Source organism: Rhincodon typus, chromosome 18 (genome assembly GCF_021869965.1).
Source record: "Rhincodon typus isolate 14 chromosome 18, sRhiTyp1.1, whole genome shotgun sequence".
NCBI lineage: Eukaryota > Metazoa > Chordata > Chondrichthyes > Orectolobiformes > Rhincodontidae > Rhincodon > Rhincodon typus.
The window spans coordinates 39,433,822-39,450,358 of NC_063349.1; the positions used below are offsets into that span (position 1 = coordinate 39,433,822).

Consider the following 16,537-nt stretch of genomic DNA (forward strand, 5'->3'; position numbering starts at 1 on the left):
TGGAAGGCATAATATATGAGGAACATTTGGGGACTCTGGGTCTATGCTCAATGGTATTTAGAAGGATGAGGGGGGATGTAATTGAAACTTACAGAATACCGAATGGCCCGGACAGAATGGACATTGGGAAGTTGCTTCCATTAGCAGGAGAGACCAGGACCTGAGGGCACAGTTTTGGAGTAAAGGGAAGCAGAATTGAGGAGAAACTTCTTCAGCCAAAGTGTGGTGAATCTATGGAATTCATTGCCACAGAAGGCTGTGGAGGCCAGGTCATTAAGTATATTTAAGACAGAGACAGATAGGTTCTTGATTGTCAAGGGGAGCAAACGTTATGGGGAGAAAGTGGGAGAATGGGATTGAGAAACTTATCAGCCAGGATTTGAATGGCAAAGCAGACCCGATGGGCTGAATGGCCTAATTTCTGCTCCGATGTCTTGTGGTCTTATGGATGTTTACTGTTGTGGATGAGTCCAAAATTAAAGGACACTGTTCTAAAATTAACGGTCAAGTTTTTAGGATACAATGAAAGGTTTTCTTTTTCTCTCTGGACTGTGCGAGTTTAGAACCTTCCATCTCAGACAGCAGACAAGGGGTATCCTTTGAATATTTTTAAGGTAGAGGTAGATAGATTCTTGTTAGGAAATCAAAGGTAATCAGGGATAAATGGGAATGCAGAATTTGGAATACAAACACTTCAACCATGACTTGATTGAATGGGAGAACAGATTTGAAGGGCTGACTGACCTAATTCTGCTCTTAATTTGTGTGTTTGTAAATATTTTGGATTACTCCCAGTTGAAAACGTGAGTGCACATTTATCTGAATTTAATTTCTTTAATGTTGCATCTGTCCTCCGAACCTACTCAACCACAGCATATTTGAACATGATACTCCATTTGATAACCAGGATTGAGTCTGGTTGTTCGATTGAATTGGTTGTGCAATCAAACTTCTTAACTGGGCGGTTTCTACCTTGTATGCAGGCTCCTCTTATTGAGAGGACTTGCCCCTATTTATTGGAATGTGGTTGACCTGCTCAAGTAAGATTGTTGATCCAAAGTCCTTCTGACTTATCATAGAGTCATAGAATGCCACAGAATGTCATAGAATCCCGATGGTGTGGAAGCAGGCTTTTCAGCCCAACAAGTCCACACCGACTCTCCAAAGACCACCCCACCCAGACTCATCGCCTACCCTATCACTATAACCCTGGGCTTGTTATGCTTTAAATTTAATCTTATATATTTCAAGGCCCCTGAAGCTTGACCACCAATCTTAAACTCCTCTCTTCTTTAGTTTTTCATGCATTACTCAAATTCTGCAGAAACTGTCCACAGAAAATTATCAACATGCATCATAAAGAAGCATGCCAGTTCCTCTCTGTGACACTAGGAGTCTATGCAAGCTTGACACCTTAGCACAGTCCTGCAATTAAAAGGCTAGCTCGGAAGACATTTTTGCTTCTTGGAAATAGGCTGCTAAATTCCATTATATATTCTGATATCGAATACCCATCCTGATTTCTAAATTTATGTAAGTCTGACCATGCCTAATATGTATTTAACAGATTATTTTATTAACATAAGTTTTGCTCATAAATTTTAATAGACTATCCAAATTTCCTCAGTGTCTTTAGGCTCTGGGTCTGAAAATACTTTACATCTGATTCTGTTTCAATCAGCAAGTAACTGTTTCAAGGCCATATCCTGTGTCCATATATCCACTTCATTTTTGCATTGTGCATAAGGTTCAGAACATTGGTGGAAAATTGTATCCTGACACTTGACATTGGATTTCAGCTATTGTTTTCTAAATTAACTCAAATTACCAGCTTCTGTCTGAAAGGAACTCTACTGCTGACTTTTCCCAGGCCATGAATGACCTGAACCTGAGCATTGGCTAGACATGTGGGAACATACGGTGAGAATGGAAAAGAAGATTTTTGATGTTGAAATAAATAGTCTGATTTTTCCACCCATCTCGCCTCATTTAGATACATGTTGCTATTTTCCCCAACAGCAGGAGAAACTAGATGGTGCTAATTCCTGACACAAAGGTCAGAGTGATTACTGGGCAGACAGAGCTCGCTGATACTTTCTCCATCCTGGCCAGCATTCCCTAACATCTCAAGACATGCTCAATGGGCATCAATTACCTGTAGGCTCCATCCATGAAGGCTGGCATCAGCCAACCCCACCTCAACACATGGCACATGTCCAACTCATCTATAATATAGTTCATTACCTTGATACTGCACTTTGGAGCTCACCAACAACTTACATTGAAATGCAGCTGTGAAGGGATATTCCCGTTTGGCAGCATTTGTCTGGTCTTTATTCTTTATTCATTCATGGGATGAGGGCATCGCTGGCTAGGCAGCATTTATTGTCCATCCCTAATTGCCCAGAGGGCAGTTAAGAGTCAACCACATTGCTGTGGGCCCGGAGTCACACGTATGCCAGACCAGGTAAGGACGGCAGCTTCCTTACCACTAGGCCATTGCATCCCCTATCTGGTGCACAGTTGTGCTTTAAATATGGCAGCAGCAGTGGCAAAGTCCTAAGACCAGTGAGCACTTCTGCCTCTGGTGAGCACAAGAGGCATGATATACAAATAACAAATAACAAGGTAAGCAGCATAAAATTGTGAGGGGAAACTCTCAAACTCATGAAAAGAAATCCTCTAAGAAACTCCTCAAAACTGATAGTTAGCCAAATTTTGATAAATTCAGTCCATAGTTTCTAATCTTCACCTGTACGCAACTGTTCTCTGCTACCAATGTAAAATGGATCCAAGCCAGTCGGTGAGACAGAAAAATAAGGTACCTTACTTTATGGATAATTGCTCAGTCTTACAGCTCTTCCCTTGAGTTATAGATACTATTATATATATTCATAGTTCCTTGAAAGTGGAGTCGCAGGTAGCTAGGTTAGTGAAGAAGTCTCTTGGTATACTTGCCTTTATTGGTCAGTGCATTGAGTATAGGAGTTAGAAGGTCATGTTGCAGCTGTACAGGACATTGGTTAGGCCACTTTTGGATTATTCTGTGCAAGTCTGGTCACCCTGCTATAGGAAAGATGTTGTGAAACTTGAAAGAGTTCGGAAAAGATTTACAAGGATGTTGCCAGTGTTGGCGGTTTTAAGCAATAGGGAGAGGCTGAATAGGCTGGCGCTATTTTCTCTGGAGTGACGAAGGCTGAGGGGTAATTTTACAGAGGTTTATAAAATCATGAGGGGCATGAATAGAGTAAATAGACAAGGTCTTTTCCCTAGGGTGAGGGAGTCAAAAACTAGAGGGGATAGGCTTAAGGTGATAGTGGAAAGATTTAACGGGGATCTAGGGCAACTTTTTCACACAGAACGTGATGCCTGTATGGAATGAGCTGCCAAAGGAAGTGGTGGAAGCTGGTACAATGCAATATTTAAAATGTTTCGGAATGGGTATATGAATAGGAAAGGTTTAGAGGGATATGGGTGAAATGCTGGCATATTGGACATGATTTTTCTGGGATAACTGGTCAGCGTGGACGTGGTGGACCAAAGGATCTGTTTCCGTGCTGTGCATCTCTACAACTGTATACTCCCTCTTTGGTGCTGAGACAATTGATAGGCATCTGTTTCTACTTAATCTTAATTGAAAACATTAACAAGCTTAACAATGTGATTAACCAGACATTACCACAGGCCTTGCTTTACCTGCATGAATCACTCAGGTTCAGGATGCCTGTTGTTACAATTAAATCTCAAATATTGAGCTTCATTATACTATTGAAAGTGCCAATATAACTCCTTGAAGGAAAATGAAACAAAAATGTGAAGATGAATATTGAACAAAACAGGGCCTGTGAATTATGGAAAGAGGTGATAGGGATAATTGCCAGCTTTACAAGAAACTGGATGAGAAAAAAAAGTATAACAGTTTAAAGTAAGAAATTGTTGAAATTATATGCTGAAAGCTGTGTTCAAATTCAGGGCCCTTTTTAAAATTGCTCATGTAACTAATTTGCAGGCCTGTCATCTTCAGCAAAGCATGAAGCAGTTGTGAGCTTCAGCAACTTTTTAATACCCTGCTATATGATTCACTGTCATGTTGAAGTTCAGAATCTGATGATTTTCTCCTGTTCGTGTCCCAGATCCAGTTGTGCGGCTGGCCTTGTTCAAGAACAAGAAAAATAAATATTCCCCTGTGAAGCCAAAGAAGAAGGCATGTGATCGTGTGGAATATTTTAGAGGTAAAAGACACTACCAGTGTAATACCAACGTTTTGACAGCCAGTTTTCAGGTCAAGCATTTATTTACTTTGGTCTGTGATGGTGTGTAATGTATAAATTATCCTTAGGCAGTGTGTAAAATAGACCTCATCACATTGACCACCTGCTGTATTCCCCACCTATATTCAATTCTGTTGAAACCTCTTAGTGTTTACTAAACAGTGATTTTTTTTGGAGGGGGCCACCAGTGAAGAAACATCTATATGGCATTGGCTTTTGCATAATAGTGCATTAAAATCACTAATCATAGTGAATGATGTAAATATCACATTTGCATCACTTATGCGTTTGTGTAAAATGCCAATATTGATCTGAAATGCATGCATAAGTTATTTTTTATTTTGGATGGCTGGGGAAGCAGTTATGGTTCAATATCAAGGTTACAAGCTTCAGCAGATGCAGTGTAAATAGTTGAGATGCTACAATGAAGGGATCTCTCCGGCCGGGCATTCGTTGTGGGTCATGGTCTGACTTGCATGGCACCAGCTGCAATTCTAGCTGTTTTGCGTCTTCTATTCATGGAGCAAGTGGCCTCGTTTTCCCTGACCCATCCTCAAGTGGTTGAGAATTGCTGAGATTTTCTGTGGAACACTGAAACCTGGGACTTCACCACTACTACCAATAGCCAGTTTGCGTTTGGCCATGTTTTCAGTTAACCAGAAGGTGTGACATCAAGAGGTGGAGCTGTCATCAGTTTGTAGGGTATGGAGTGTATTCTAGTTGGACTATGGAATTTCAGACCAGTGTATGGATCAGTGGAAGTGCTTTGTTAACAATCAGCTAATAGCATTTTTGCAATGTTTCATTCGCAGACACCAGGGTTTGGTGTGTGCTAGCACAGGATGTCATGTGACTGGTTTGGTCTTAACACTCCAGAAGTAACCCTCATGACATTCTGGGGATGAATAGCTACCATGTTTATGGGGTGACTACTGTTTTTGTATGGACCAGAGTTATTGAAGCAGTGCATAGCATATTGACTCTGCTTTCAGAGGTGGTACCCTTCAGTTTTCTTAGATGAGGCAACTTTCATGTTAACTTTAGCTACATTATTCTGGAGGTGCTGCTGGTAGCTCAATTTGCAATCAGGAATAATTCCAAGGTATTTTGGCATTGAGTTGTGAATGACTGGTCAGCCGCAGAGCTGGACAAGAACTTTTTTCGCTTGCCTTTAAATTGTTCAAGTGGAAAGCTGAACCATTCATTCAAGAACACATGTTTTTAATAAGTAATTGCTCACTATATTCTCTGACTTTCACCAAAATTAAACCATTTGTCTCCTCATTCTCTTGGCTACCAACAATCTGACATTCAATGGCACAACCGACACTGAAACTCCCACGATCAACATTCTAGGAGTTACCACTGACTGGAACTGAATTGGCCAAAAAAAATGCAGTGACTGTAAGAGTACAGGGACTAGGAACCTGCAGCCAGTAGCTCATCTCCTGATTCCTTAAAGTGTTTCCACTATCTACAGACATATGTCAGGAGTCTGATACTCTCCAATTTGATATTCTCCAATTGCCAGGATGAGTGCAGCCCTGACAATGAACAAGAAGAGTTGACACCATCCAGAAAAACGCAGCCAGCTTGACTGGCACTGCATTCACTCCCTCCACCACCAACGCCCAATGGCAGCACTGCGTATCATTTCCAAGATGCACTGTAGAAACTCGCCAGGGCTCCTTAAACAGCACCTTCCATACCCACAACAGCTAACAACTAGAAGGATAAGGTTAACAAATACATGGGATCACCACCACCTGCAACTCTCCTCCAAGCCAATAACCTATCCTGACTTGAAAATACATTACCATTCCTTCACTGTCACTGGGTCAAAATCCAGGAACTCCTTCCTTAATGGCTTTGTGGGTCTAACTACAATAATGTACTGCAGCTCACTGCCACCTTCTCAGGGCAAACAAGGATGGACAACAAATGCTGGCTAATCTGTGAAGCCCATATCCCAAGAATAAATGGAGTAAAAACCAAGATTTCTTTAAAAAAAAAACTGGTAGTATGCAACTGGAAATTCTCTATACTTAAAAATGATTTGTTCTCTTTCTACATAGTGTGATGGATGTCCATAGTACACTGTTGTTGTTGTTTGAGAATTCGTGTTCTAAAGTTGATAAAAGGTAGATTTCAGTTTTCAGTTCTGTGAAGGTCTGACTTTAATTTAAAGTTCAGAGAGTCATTTTAAACAGTCAGTTCAAACCAGCGTTTACAAGTCACATGAGTTTAGTAAGCCACACAGGGAGTTAATTGCTAAGGTCATGGCTGACTTGACTTTCATGACCTCCAAAGAGAAAGGGCAGGGGGCCATTAGAAGCAGGTTGATGCAGAAAGAAATTATCCATAGCGCCAAGGTGCTGTTAAAATAAGGAAGATGAAAGAGTAGAACCTAAAAGTGATATAAAATATATTTAATTGTGATAAAACTAGCCATATTAAAGGCAATTGTTGGAAATTAAATGGGAGACTTATTGCGGTAGTAGATCACTTAAGAGTGTGTCAGGAAAGGAAGTCAGAACTGGATATTAAAACCATAGCAGTGGTAAAGGTGGAGCATGATCCCTTTTAAACCTTTATGAAGGATTGGTCAGGACATTTAAGTAAATTCTTCCTCAATTCTTACAAAAGAGAATTGAACTACTGAAGGTTCTGAATGTTTTCTTTCAAAGGGGGAGGTGAGTTATTTTGTTGTTCTTCTAACCAAGGAGGCAACCAATAAAGATATTGAGACATAGGAGCAGGTTAGTCACTGGTGTTTGCTGATGAGACAACTTACCCTCCACAGGAACAGATGACGGAACAATTATTGTTCAGAGATACTTATGGAGGTTTCAAACCAGCTCCAAAATATCCAGTTAGAGATAATAGGAGGAACATCATGGATTATTTCATGACTGTATTGTGAGTAAATCTCAGGCTCATAATATTAGACAGGAAAGGGAAGAGTCTATGCTAAAGAAAGTTGATGTGGTAATTCAATTATCAGACTTTTCTCGAAACTGTAACTAAAAAGGAGGAAGGCAAAGAGAATGACGCTGACATGTTTAGCCCACCTTCTTTGATAGAAATTCAACAAAAGGATCCTGAATTGAGAAAGTCATTCCAAGCAGCCTATTCAGAAATTAAATCAGAATCAATACTTGAATGTTAATGAGTAACTTGAGACCACCACAAATACCGGCCAGCGAGGAATAGGAAGTTGCCCATTAGGTGGTAATCGTAGTCATACAGTCATAGAGGTCCACAGCACAGAAAAAGGTCTTTCAACGCATCCTGTCTACGCTGGTCCGAAACAACCACTTAACCATTCTAATCCCATTCTCCAGCACTTGGCCCATAACCTTGATGTGCAAAGGCACAACTAAATCCTTCTTCAATGTTATGAGGATTTTTGCCTTTTACCACCCTTGCAGACAGTGAGTTTCAGATTCCTACCATCCTCTAGGTGAAATATTTTTTTCCTTACATCTCCTCTAAACCTCCTGCCCCTTTTCCTTAAATCTATAGCCATGGTCATTGATTTCTCCAGCAAGGGGAAAGCTTTCTTCCTGTTTATCCTGCCTACGCCTCTCATAATTTTATATGTCTTAATTATGTCTCCTCCTCGGTCTCCTCTGCTCCAAGGAAAAGCAGCACCCCAGTCTATCCAATCTCTCTTCATAACTAAAACTTTCCAGCCCAGGCAACATTCTGGTAAATTTCCTCTGTATCTTCAACAATGCAATCACATCCCTCCTATAATGTGGATTCCAGAACTGTAAACAATATTCTGTATGTCGCCTGAAACCAACTTTTTATGTAGTTCCAGCAAAACTTACTTGCACTCAAATGCCCATATGCCTTCTTAACCACTTTATCTATTTGCCCTGTTACCATCAGGGATGGGTGCATATGTACACCAAGGTCACTCTGATCCTCAATGCTTCCCAGGGTCATCCTTTTCTTGATTTGTTCCCTTGCCTTGTTTGTCCCACCCAAGTGCAGCACCTCACACTTATCCATACTGAATTCCACTTGCCACTGGTCAGCCTATCTGACTAACCTGCTTGTATCCTTCTGTAGTCCAAGGCTATATTCTGTACCATTTACCATCCCACCAATTTTCATATCAGTGGTGAACTTACAGGTCAATATTCCGACATTCAAGTCTAAATTGTTTACATATACCAGAAACAGCAAGGACTTCAACACTGATCCCTGTGGAACTCCATTGGACATGGACTTCCAGTCACAAAAAACACCCCTCAACCATCACCCTCTGCTTCCTGCTACTCAGTCAATTCTAGATCCAATTAGCCAAATTTCCTTTGATCCCACAGATACTTACCATTTTTATCAGTCTCCAAGGCAGGACCTTATCCAAAGCCTTGCTGAAGTCAAAGTGGACTATGTCAAATAGATTGCCCTCACCCATGCACCTGATTACCTCTTTGAAAAATTCAATTGGCCAGACACAACGTCCCTTTAACAAAGTTAAGTTGTTAACTATTCTTGTTTAAGCCCTGCCTTTTCAAGTGCAAATTGTGAACCTCAGAATTGTTTCCAGTAGTTTCCCTAAACTGCGATTAGACTGACTGCTCTGTAGTTTCCTGGTTTATCCCTTACTCTGTCTGAGTATCATAACAAGATTTTACAAGTGTCTTATGAAATTCCATGGTGGGTCTCTTGGGTATTAGGAAAACACAGATTAAAATACTAAACATGTCAGGTAGTGGAGAAATTCCAACCATGAATTAATGGTACCCTTTTAGTTCTAGTACCAGCTTCCGAAGAAGCAGTTAGCAGGGTCTTAGTAGATTGTGTACGATCCCCTACCTAAAACCAGAAATGAAAATCAGTTTTCTGAGGTAGTAACTTTGCACAAAATTATGACAAATGGTGGTGGGAAAGTTGTAGAGTTCGTTCAATTTTTTTTCTAAGATGTACCTTACTTTGGAAAATACAATCAAATCAATCTTCAGCTTATTCAAAGAAACAGTAAATAGCTTGGGCATAAAACATATTACACCCTTTGCTTATCATTCACAATTTCAAAATGCATTAGAAAGATGACATCAAACTTAAAAGGTCATGGTTAAATCTTATTGTCAGGAATGTCCTAATAAATAGAATAAAGGAATTCCCTTGTTACAGTTTACCATTAAGGGTGTCACTAGTGAGTCCTCAGAATTCAGTCCTTTAAATTGATATACAGTTGTGAAATGACGGGATCTTTTAAATTAACTGCAGCTCAAAACAATGCTCAAGCAATAAGTGTCCTTGACTGTGCATATCTTTGATCTGTGACATTGTTGACTGGAGCCAAGCTGTTGCAGTTTAATGTGGAGAAGATTGAGGCTACAGGTATTATGCAGTGAGTGTGGTAAGACCTGTCCTCTTAAATTAACTACACTTGCATCCACCTTGAATGTAAGAGTACAGAATCATCACTGATGATCTGCAGCAAAGTTCCATCTGTCAGCTTTTCAAGGGACCACACTGCCATTCAAGGCTGGGAGGTATACATTGGGAAGTTCACATCTCCACGCTCCCTCATACTGCATTGGCCTGCTGACTGAAGCTGCACAAAGTGCTGCCCCTGTCCGGTTAAACACTATTCTACAGGATGCTACATGCCAAGCTAGCCACCTGGGGAGGTAATTGCTAAGGTATTTACGGACTTGTATTTTACGCCCTGCATTTCAGGGCAGTGTAGAAGCTAATGCACACTCCGAAGGCAGTTGAAGGCTAATCAATCATGCAAAGGTGCAAAGGAGGTGCCTCAGGGTTGCTCTCAAGCTGCTACCTATTATGATCAACTGCAGCACACGACAATCAGGGAAAAGCAAAAACAAATCTATCAACAATAAAAATCTGGTTTTTAGATTTTTGACTCAATTTCCCAATTTTTTTAGCATTGCCCACACTGCTTGAAGGAACAGAAAATCTGCCTTTTATGTTCGGAATTGGCTGTACAACATTTTGAGGTTTACACGTCAAATAACTCTGCAGAGACTGACGACCAAAATTGATTAACTTTCTTAGCAAGGTTTCAATTTTGTTAGCCTTTAAAGCTGCAGCCATGCTTTTTTTAAAATTTATTCACATAGTAAAAAGAGACATTATCATTGTGAATGCAAACATGAAGAAAAATGAATGTCTTGTTCAAAATTATGTTGTGTAGAATATAATTGTTATGGAAAGTCCTTTTTATATTTAATGTAAATTCATTGTTGCTGTCAAAATAAAATCAGAATTAAGAAAATAGAAATAGTGGTGAGGAAATTATGATAAAAAGGAAAATGCCTCTTGAAGATTCCTTTTCATTTTTTTATTGGCAGGAGGTGATGATGAAAGTTCATAATATATTGTTGTTACTTGCAAAGCAGAAGAAGAGTGGATGTTAGTTTTCAGTTTGGTGAAGCTCTAAAGGCCAGAAAATCATTTTGAATAATGGTTTCAAAACAGTGTTTATAAGTCATGTGATTTTAGCTAAATGGCAAGCGAGCCACCTGGGGAGGTAATTGCTAAGGTGTTTACTGACTTGTATTTTACAACTACTAGAGGGAGAGGATACCAGAAACGGGCTCCTGCGGAGAGAAAAGATTCAAAACAGCCAAAGTGCTGTTACTAGTAACTTCCAAGCAGCCAGGGCCAGGAATAAATTCTGAATTACTTAGAAGTCTGTGAGAAGTTAGCTCCAGAAGGATATACAAAACTTTTGAAGACATGACTTTAGACAACCTGGAAGTTTATCAGCTCAGAGATAGTAGGAACTGCAGATGCTGGAGAATCCGAGACAACAAGGTGCAGAGCTGGATGAACACAGCAGTCCAAGCAGCATCATTGGAGCAGAAAGGCTGACGTTTCGGGCCTAGACCCTTCATCAGAAAATGGTCCAGAGGGAGGAGGGTAACTTCTTCAGGCTAGGCATCCTTAGAAGAGGCTTCGCAGTGGGGTTAAAATTGAATCAGAGATAGTAGGATCTGCAGATGCTGGAGAATCCAAAATTTTCTGATGAAGGGTCTAGGCCCGAAACGTCAGCCTTTCTGCTCCAATGATGCTGCTTGGCCTGCTGTGTTCATCCAGCTCTGCACGTTGTTGTCTCAGTTTATCAGCTCAGTTGGCTGGCATCTGGTTTGCGATGGAAAGTCACTCCAACTGCATGGGTTCAATTCCTACACCAGCTAAGGTTATCATGAAGATCTGTTACCTCAAATTCACCAATCACCTGAGGCTCGGTGACTCTCAGTTTAAACCACCATCAGTCATCTCTCTCCCTAATAAGAAACAATCCCTATGGCCCTCTGGGACTAAAATACTTCACCTTAATACACTCAAACTCTGCAGCACTGCTTACACAGCAAGCAGGCTGCATGTGCTTCAACCAAAATAGTTGCATCTGAAAGTCAAAGGGGAACAGTCCTTCATAGAATGAAGGAGGACTAGGATCTCTCAGGGACTTCAGCAACACTCAGTCAAGGGCATCACCCAATCTCAGTCCAGGAGGCTGGCCACAGTCACTTACATGCTTCGTCCGACCTGAGTTCAGGGGTCTATGTCCATAATCAATCCTGTAGGTCGGCTCCAATCACTCCATGATTTGCAAAGGCTGAGCTGGGACATTGTCTGTTAGGTGTCTGCTCAGCCAGGGCTTTTGTCATCAGTCAGTGTGGGTGGTGGACCACAATCAGTCCTGGGGATTCGACAGGAAGTGTCATGGAGACTTACCGGGGGTAGTCCATGCAGTGTAGCAGAAAGTGGGGACCTCAGGTCTCGGAATGGGCTGTACTATCAGTGATGCCAAATGGATAATAACAATGAAGGGGGCAAATGGCCCAGCAAGCCACTCAGTCATATCAATTGCTTAGAAAGTCTCAAAAAGGGAATGGAACCAGTCAGACCATTTGGCATTGAATATGCCACTGGAAATGAAAACTGAAAACTCAGCCCTGTGGAGTCTGCAAAGTCCTCCTTACTAAGATCTGGAGATCAGTGCCAAAATTGGGAGAGCTGCGCCACAAGCTAATCAAGCAACAAAGTGACACTCATGGAATTATACTTTACAAAAGATGTCCCAGACAATGCAATCACTATCCTGCCCTGCCAGCAGGGCACACCCACTACAGGTGACTGAACAGAGGTATGCTGTCAGGTAAGAGTTGCCCTGGGAGTCTTTAATATTAATTCCAGACCATGTGAAATTACATGGCATCAGGTCAAACATGGACAAGAAAACCTCCTCCTGATTACGACATACCGCCCCTTTCCTTGGCTGATGAATCAATACTCCTCCCTGTTGAACACCACTTGGGAGGAAGCACTGAAGTTATAAGGGGCACAGAATATACTTTGGGCAGGAGGCTTCAATGTCTGTTCACCAAAACTGGCTTGACAGCCTCACTCCTTACCGTGCTATTCAAGTCCTAAATGACACAACTGCTAGGCTTGATCTCTAGCAGTTGGCGAGGGAACCAACAAGAGGGAAAAATATACTTGATGGCATCCTCACCAATCTGACTGCGGCATGACAGTATTGGCAAGAGTGACCATTGGACACACTACATCATGTTGTGTAGCACTATCACCATGCTAAGTGGGATAGACTTCAAACAAATTTGAAGTTCAAGACTGTGTATCCATGAGATGCCGTGGGCCATCAGCGGACAAACTGGCCCAGCATATCCCCCAATCTACTATTAACATCAAGTCCGGGGCTTCAACCCTTCTAAATGGAGAGTATAGGAGGGCATGCCAAGAGGAGCACCAAGCATACCTAATAATGAGGTGTCAACTTAATAAAGCAAACAGTGTAAACAGCAAGTGACTGAGCTTTGTGATTCAACAACCAAGTGATCATATCTAGGCACACAATGAAGGCCAGTTCTTGGCTCATAGTGTTTGAAGTGGGCTTTAAATACTATGCTAGTGGTGTAAACAGCCCAGATTCCTGGCAGTGGTGGGCACTTCTGTCTCTACTGCCACCTGATTGCACAAACAGGGTGCCATAGATCCCAGATGTGCATTAATGAGAAGAGCAATGGAAGATTACTTAAGAAATGGTAATATGAGTCATGAAAGGAAACTCTCCATGAAACACCATATATAACAGTTAGCCTAGAAATTGGAAAATTCAATCCCTCGTTTTTTTAGTTAATCAATAATTTTGTTTTTTTATTAAAGGAACCTGACGATGGATTTCTTCATTCTGAACCTAATACAGATGACACACTTAATTAGCCAGATAAGTAACTGGGCATAACATTTAATGGGACTAGACAGGAACAGTGTACTCCTTCAACCACTGTCTTAATAATACAAAAAAACCGCCTTGTGTATCTGGATGCTTATCTATCCTCTTTTATTCACTTGTGGAAAGTGGGCCTTGCTGGCTAGCAAACCTTTATTGCCTATACCTAGTTGCCCTTGAGAAGATGGTAGTGAGCTACCTGTTTGAACCGCACCAGTCCATGTGCCATAGGTTGACTCACAATGCCCTTAGGTAGGGGATTCCAGGATTTTCACCCAGTGAAGTGAAGGAACAGCGATATATTTCCAAGTCAGGATTGAGAGTGGCTTGGAGGGGAACTTGCAGCTGGTCGTGTTCCCAGTCATCTGCTGCTCTTTTCCTGAGTAGTCAGTGGTTTGGGAGATGCTGATGAAGGAATCTTGGAGAGTATATGCAGTGCATCTTGTTGATGGTATACACCGCTACTCAAGAGTGTGATTGTAGAAAGTGGATGATGAGATGCTAATCAAGCAGTCTGCTTTGACCTGGATAATGCCAAGTTTCTTGAGTGTTGTCAGAGCTGCCCTCATCCAGGCAAGTGGATAGTGTTCCATCACATTCTTGTATTGTGCCTTATAGATGGCGGAATGGCTTTTGAGAGGCGGCCGTTGAGTTACATCCCACAGAATCCCAGCCTCACACCAGCTTTTACATGTCCACAGTATTTATTTGTTTTTCCACTTCAGTTTCTAGTCAATGGGAAACCTCAGGATGTCGATGGGGTGTGGAATTCAGTGATGGTAATGCCGTTGAATGTCGAGGGGCAATGGTTGAATTATCTCCTATTGGACATGGTCATTACCTGTCATTTGTGTGGCACAAATGTATTGAATATGTAGTTCACAATTGAATACGTGTCATATGTTCATATGGTATCTAAGATTAATGGCACTCTCAATGTATCCAAGAGCTCAGCTCCAGAAGGAGTGTGGAAGAGCAAGCATGAAATGAGGTCCCATCAGTTATAGAGTCATAAAATCATACAGCATGGAAACAGACCTTTAAGTCCAACTCGTCGCCGCCAACCAGACATCCCAATCTGATCTAGTCCCATTTGTCGGCATTTAGCTCATTCCCCTCTAAACCCTTCCTATTCATTTACCCATCCAGATGCCTTTTAAATGTTGTGATTGTAGCCGCTTCCACTACTTCCTGTGGCAGCCCCTTCCGTATACATACCACCTTCTGCATGAAAATGTTACCCCTCAGGTCCTTTATAAATCTTTCCCCTCTCACCTTAAAACTAGGCCCTCTAGTTTTTGACACCCCCACCTTCAGAAAAAGACCCTGGCTATTCACCGTCTCCATGTCCCTCATGATTTTATAAACCTCTAAGGTCACCCCCAGCCTCCATTATTCCAGGGGAAATAGCCCCAGTCTATTCAGCCTATTCCTATAGCTTAAACCCTCCAACCCAAACAACATCCTTATAAATCTTTTCTGAACACTTTCAATGTTTAGATTCCTGTATTTTTTCAGCCTAGGCTTTTTCAAATCAAACTGTGACATCAACAACGACAGTTTTCAAATCTTTCTTAAATATTAGTTCGGGCTTGCATAAGGCTCATTCCTTGTCCTTTAGAGTTGGTTCTAATTAAGTTATTCTAGATCCTCAACTTTCCTTGAATTTCCCTTGAAGCCTTTCAATGATCAGGGTTTGTACAGATTCTAACTACGACTATGAAGTATAAGGTAACATTGGTAGGGTTGGGGTCTCCCAGAACTAGAGTTCACAGAGTGACAGTATATCAGACTGATATCAGCCCACTGACTAATGCATCCGGAACCAACGTGGGCTTATAACCTACTGGCTCAGTCTTGGACCCTTGAAAAATCAGGAAGGTTTCTTTCAAAGTCTGTCTCCCCACTTTATGAAGGGGCGGCACGGTGGCTCAGTGGTTAGCACTGCAGCCTCACAGCACTAGGGGCCCGGGTTTGATTCCAGCCTTGGGCGACTGTCTGTGCGGAGTTTGCACATTCTCCCCGTGTCTTTGTGGGTTTCCTCCGGGTGCTCTGGTTTCCTCCCACAGTCCAAAGATGTGCAGGCTAGGTGGATTGACCATGCTAAATTGCCTGTAGTGTTCAGGGGTGTGTGGGTTATAGGGGGATGGTTCTGGATGGGATGCTCCAAGGGTCGGTGTGTACTTGTTGGGCCGAAAGGCCTGTTTCCACACTCTAGGGATTCTATGAAGAGGGAATACAGCTTTCTTCACACCCCTACCTCCCAAAAGCAACATATGCCTCCTGTGTTTACAACCAAAGAGAACAGATATCTACTCAAAATATTGCATAAGCCGTATTCAAATTGAGTTACTTTCTTGTCCCAGATGTCAACCTCGTGGGTTTTTTTCTAATCATTCAATGCTTATACTTTATTAAAATAATCCCCTTTTTTGATGATGAATTATTGCCTGTACATTTCATTGTATTTTTGACTGTTAAATGATTTTTGGATGGCCACAACTTCAGACTCTAGCATCAGCAGTTCTTACTATCTCTGAGTGAGTTATAACTAAATATGTCTTTTAAGAAAGGATGAAGATCTTTGTTTTGTTTTCCTTATTCAAATTCCTCACCTTTAATTTATAAAAGCATTATTACACTTCACATTATGATCTAAAAGCTGTCAGAGTCACCTCTTCCAGCATTGTATCCCAAAATTATCAGCTGGTCAGATTGCTCTATTGGATGTAATGGTATCAAAGCCCATGGTCTAAGTCATTCCACTGTAAAGACTGCAGCAGGAAGCTTGGTGGCATTCAGTGGTGAGGCCAGATAAAGGGAAAAAGATGGGGGCGCAGAAACTGGTAGGGGGTGAGTTTGCAGCTGGAGGTGTTGTGGGGTGGAGAGGGAAGACAATACCATGTAAGCAGCATTCAACTCCAACTTTTCAATTAAATTCGTCATAGCTGTTAGACAAGTTTAAATGAAACCACGTCTGTGCCAGTATTTCTTTTTGAAAGACAGTTTGGGATTTTGC

At 41.5% G+C, this 16,537-nt stretch overlaps 1 protein-coding gene across 1 annotated transcript in view; it reads left to right on the forward strand.

Annotated features, from left to right (window-relative positions):
- Positions 1-16,537, forward strand: part of lrriq1 (leucine-rich repeats and IQ motif containing 1) — a 197,777-nt gene that overhangs the window by 146,557 nt on the left and 34,683 nt on the right. The window contains exon 23 of the mRNA XM_048607661.1: positions 4,134-4,232. Coding sequence (XP_048463618.1) covers positions 4,134-4,232 — 99 coding nt within the window. The remainder of the gene's footprint in view (positions 1-4,133; positions 4,233-16,537) is intronic.